General features: G+C 38.3%; 1 protein-coding gene across 1 annotated transcript; it reads right to left on the bottom strand.

Annotated features, from left to right (window-relative positions):
- Positions 1-1,939: 1,939 nt before the first annotated feature.
- Positions 1,940-2,857, bottom strand: LOC145952091 (uncharacterized). Its single transcript, XM_083064316.1, has 2 exons — positions 2,705-2,857; positions 1,940-2,524 (listed from the first exon to the last, which is right to left on the bottom strand). Exons 1-2 carry the CDS (start codon positions 2,855-2,857, stop codon positions 1,940-1,942), a joined length of 738 nt encoding a protein of 245 aa, XP_082920442.1.
- Positions 2,858-4,176: the final 1,319 nt, after the last annotated feature.

Below are 4,176 nucleotides of genomic sequence, written 5' to 3'. Positions count from 1 at the left end.
CATTCTCATATCACATTATCATTTCCCATGGTCATATCACATCATCACATTATCTCATCATATTTCATTATCACATTTCATATCTCATGTCTCAATCACATTTCACATTATCACATTATCTCATCATATTCACCAAGCTTTCACAAAGCACTTTAGTTTATATCAAAACTCGTTTATTTATAAAATTAAATACATATTTTTGCATCTCATCAAACAAGAAATATAACAGAGCAATCAGAAATCAAAACAGAAAATATTTATATTTTACCTATTTCTCATAGGGTTTCCCGCAGGAACCCATAGAGCACTCTAAATCATATCAAAACATATTTATTCTCAAAATTAATCACATAGTTACACATTACATTTAACAATGAATACAATAGAGCAATCAGAAATCAAAACAGAAAATATTTATATTTTGCCTATTTCTCATAGGGTTTCCCATAGGAACCCATAGAGCACTCTAAATCATACAATTAATTGCATATAAGAAAAATAATAAGTAAAACAGATACGATTGGGAGAAACCCCTCATAAATGAGCATGCAAAAAAAATACAGTAAACACAGGATTGGGGGCCAATCCCACTACCCAGCATATATTCCCACACCCAGAGCAAGATTTCTCACTCCCCCTTTACCTCGATAAGCAGGAGTCGAATCTTGATGGTCGCCCCCTCTAGGTTCCCCTCCGTCTTCAGAGAGAAAGGAGGAAAAATATTAGAAAATAAAGAAATGAATTTTAAAGAGTGAAAAACGCTCTATTTATAGGCACCAGGCTGCGGCCAGAACGGCCTGTTCCAAATCCGGAACGACCCGTTCTGGATTCCTTCGTCACCTCAAAAATATGCCACCGGAACGGCCCGTTCTGGACTTATTAATGCTATGTAAAAAATGTAACCGGAACGGCCCGTTCTTCAATCAGAACGGCCCGTTCTGGGTTCCAACATTGCTTATAAAATCAGAACTCGAATTTGGTGGTAACCTGATCTCAAATCTATCTTACTAAACACACAAGCCCCAACTAGTTGGTCCATAAGATCATCTATTCTAGGCAAGGGATACTTATTCTTAATGGTCACTTTATTCAGTTGCCTATAGTCTACGCACAACCTCATACTCCCATCTTTCTTCTTAACCAATAAAATAGGCACTCCCCAAGGCAAGACACTAGGTCTAATGAATTGTTTCTCTTGAAGCTCTTCTATTTGTTTCTTGAGTTCAGCTAACTCCTTAGGGGACATTCTATAAGGTGCTATAGATATGGGTGCAGTGCCAGGTACTAAGTCTATGGAAAACTCAATCTCTCTCTCAGGTGGTAAGCTAGACATGTCCTTAGGGAAAACTTCAGGAAACTCACTCACTAAGGGAATCTCACTAAGCTCATGGTCTTTCTCAAGTGTCAAACAGGCAAGAATCATGTAAACCTTTTCATTTTCCTTTAAACAAGTTTTTATTTTATTAGCACTTAAAAACTCCGCACACTTACTCTCACCAAAAGATATGGATTTTTCAAAGCAATTTAGTAGGACATGATTGGAAGATAACCAGTTCATTCCAAGAATGATATCTAGTTGACTAAGAGGCAAACAGATAAGGTCAACCAGAAATTGTCTTTCAGAAATAACAATTGGACATTTAAGACAAATACTAGAAGTAGTTATGGGACCATCTGTGGGGGTTTCTACAACTAGATCATAGCTCAAATAAGACACTGGCAATTTCAATTTTTGGACACAGGCAAAAGAAATGAAAGAATGAGTTGCACCAGAGTCGAACAGTACAACAAAAGGATTCTGAGCTATGAAACAAATACCTTGTATTAAATTGTCACACTGAGCAGCTTCAGCACCACTAAGAGCAAATACTCTTCCAGTAGTCTTTGGACGCTTAGGTTGAGAACTAGCTCCTGTTCCCATCATGCGTTGCCTTGGCAGTTATGGACACTGAGTACTAATATGACCCTTGCCATTACAGTTGAAACATGTTATTTCCTTGTCAGGACAGTTATAGTGCTCATGCCCACGTAGCCCACATTTCTTGCATCGACTAGTAGGTGTAGAAACAGAGCCTCCTACACTAGCAGCACCACTTACGAAAGAATTTCCAGCAACAGATCTACTCTTAGCATGATTTCCTTGAATCTTGGCAGGAGCGGAGTAAGGCTTACTCTTACCCAGAGCACTAGAACTTGCAGCACGCATAGGACCTCCAGCTCCCTTGTAAAAAACAGCACGTGCACGGTTGTCACGGTCGTAGATTCTACTCTTGTTGACAAGCGTCGGGTAGTGATAAATCTCTTGATAATTGATCGTTGTCTTTATCTCAGGACGAAGGCCATTCACGAACTTAATGCACTTAGCCCTTTCACCACCCTCACCATGATAATGAGTACAATAGCGAACCAGAGCATCAAATTTCGCAGCATACTCTGCCACTGTATCATTCCCTTGCTTCAGCTCGAGAAATTCAACTTCCTTCTGACTCCTCACATCATCCGGGAAATACTTCTCAAGGAAGACCTTTTTGAAGTTGTCCCAATTCAATTGCACTCCTCCATCAATCATCCTTTGAAGTGCTCCTTCCCACCAAAAATGGGCATCAGCAGTCAACACGAAGGTAGCCAACCTCACCTTCTAAGCGAGAGGACACTTCATGGCATTGAAAATCTTCTCGATCTCCATTAGCCAATTGATCGCAACATCTGGGTCATATCCTCCTTTGAAAGTAGGTGGATTATTTCGTTGAAATTGCTCCAACCAGTTAGGAGCGACTTCAGCCCTATTGTTGTTACTCACAGCTTGTGCCAACGCTTGGAGGGCATCAGCAATCGCACGACCATTTCTACCAGCCATAGTCTAAGAAAATAGTACACACAATCAAATAAACAAAAGACATAATCAATCATCACGCTAGCATAAATTTCACAATTAATTCATTTTATCATTCATCTATCAAACAAGCACAGTAGACTCATAACTAACGACCGATTGGATCGACCGGCTCTGATACCACTAAATGTGACACCCTCTACCCTGTATATCATAACACATAATAATAAAATTTGAATAGTAAAACATTTTATAATTAAAAAAAAAAGCCAACGTGTTCAGATAGAGAGTACCACATGCATAACTTAACAAAATCAGCAAAATTTAAAAAAAATAAAATAAAAGTAAAGTCTCCAAAAATAATTTAATAAGTGAACATTCTAATTTAATCCTGTCTACGCCCCGATGTCACATGTCCTATCAGAGCAAAGCCAAACTCTGAAGCCTAAGCTTCATCACCTACATTTCCAGCCTCATGTTGATAATCACCTGTACAACAATCAAAGGAGAACAACAAAAAGAAAAGGGAGTGAGAAACATCTCACTCTAGCTCACAGTGTAGAAATACACACCAAATAGCCAAACACAAACATGACAGATATAACAGATTTATTAATAACAATATTACATCTCACTCATACAAGACATAAAAATATCAATTAATTATATAACATTGAAAATGCACGTGTATGGACACGGACTACATGTTATCGTGCATGTGGCGCTAGTAAAACATCACATGGCATATTGTCGCTAGCAATACACGAAGAGTAGTCTAGGAATACATGCCGGGTCACACCCTCTGCGCACTCTCACTAGAAGAATATACTACCAGAGTCTCGTCAGGATAGCTCAGCCGCGCAAGATACATCCCATGCACACAATGGGCAAGACTGGGACTTCCAAACCGAGTTATCCCCAAGGACTAATCCCCAAAGCTTTTACACTAGGGGGCCTTCTCTGGCGGTATATTCCATATCGTACCCTTAAAACACTTATGCAAATGATGCATGTCAATCAAGACTCTATGCATTCTCATATCACATTATCATTTCCCATGGTCATATCACATCATCACATTATCTAATCATATTTCATTATCACATTTCATATCTCATGTCTCAATCACATTTCACATTATCACATTATCTCATCATATTCACCAAGCTTTCACAGAGCACTTTAATTTATATCAAAACTCGTTTATTTATAAAATTAAATACATATTTTTACATCTCATCAAACAAGAAATATAACAGAGCAATCAGAAATCAAAACAGAAAATATTTATATTTTACCTATTTCTCATAGGGTTTCCCGCAGGAACCCATAGAGCACTCTAA

The sequence above is a fragment of the Cajanus cajan genome, chromosome 9 (assembly GCF_000230855.2).
Source record: "Cajanus cajan strain Asha chromosome 9, NIPB_CcT2T_4, whole genome shotgun sequence".
NCBI classification, from domain to species: Eukaryota; Viridiplantae; Streptophyta; class Magnoliopsida; order Fabales; family Fabaceae; genus Cajanus; species Cajanus cajan.
Note: the sequence above shows the minus strand (reverse complement) of the source record. Positions and strands in the feature narration are given on the sequence as shown.

Excerpts from the sequence above, each read along its gene's own strand:
- LOC145952091 (XM_083064316.1), bottom strand. The coding sequence starts at position 2,857 with ATGGCTGGTAGAAATGGTCGTGCGATTGCTGATGCCCTCCAAGCGTTG. Across the intron at positions 2,525-2,704 it reads AAGGAGGATATGACCCAGAT|GTCTTCCTTGAGAAGTATTT; the intron begins GTTGCGATCAAT and ends AACTTCAAAAAG.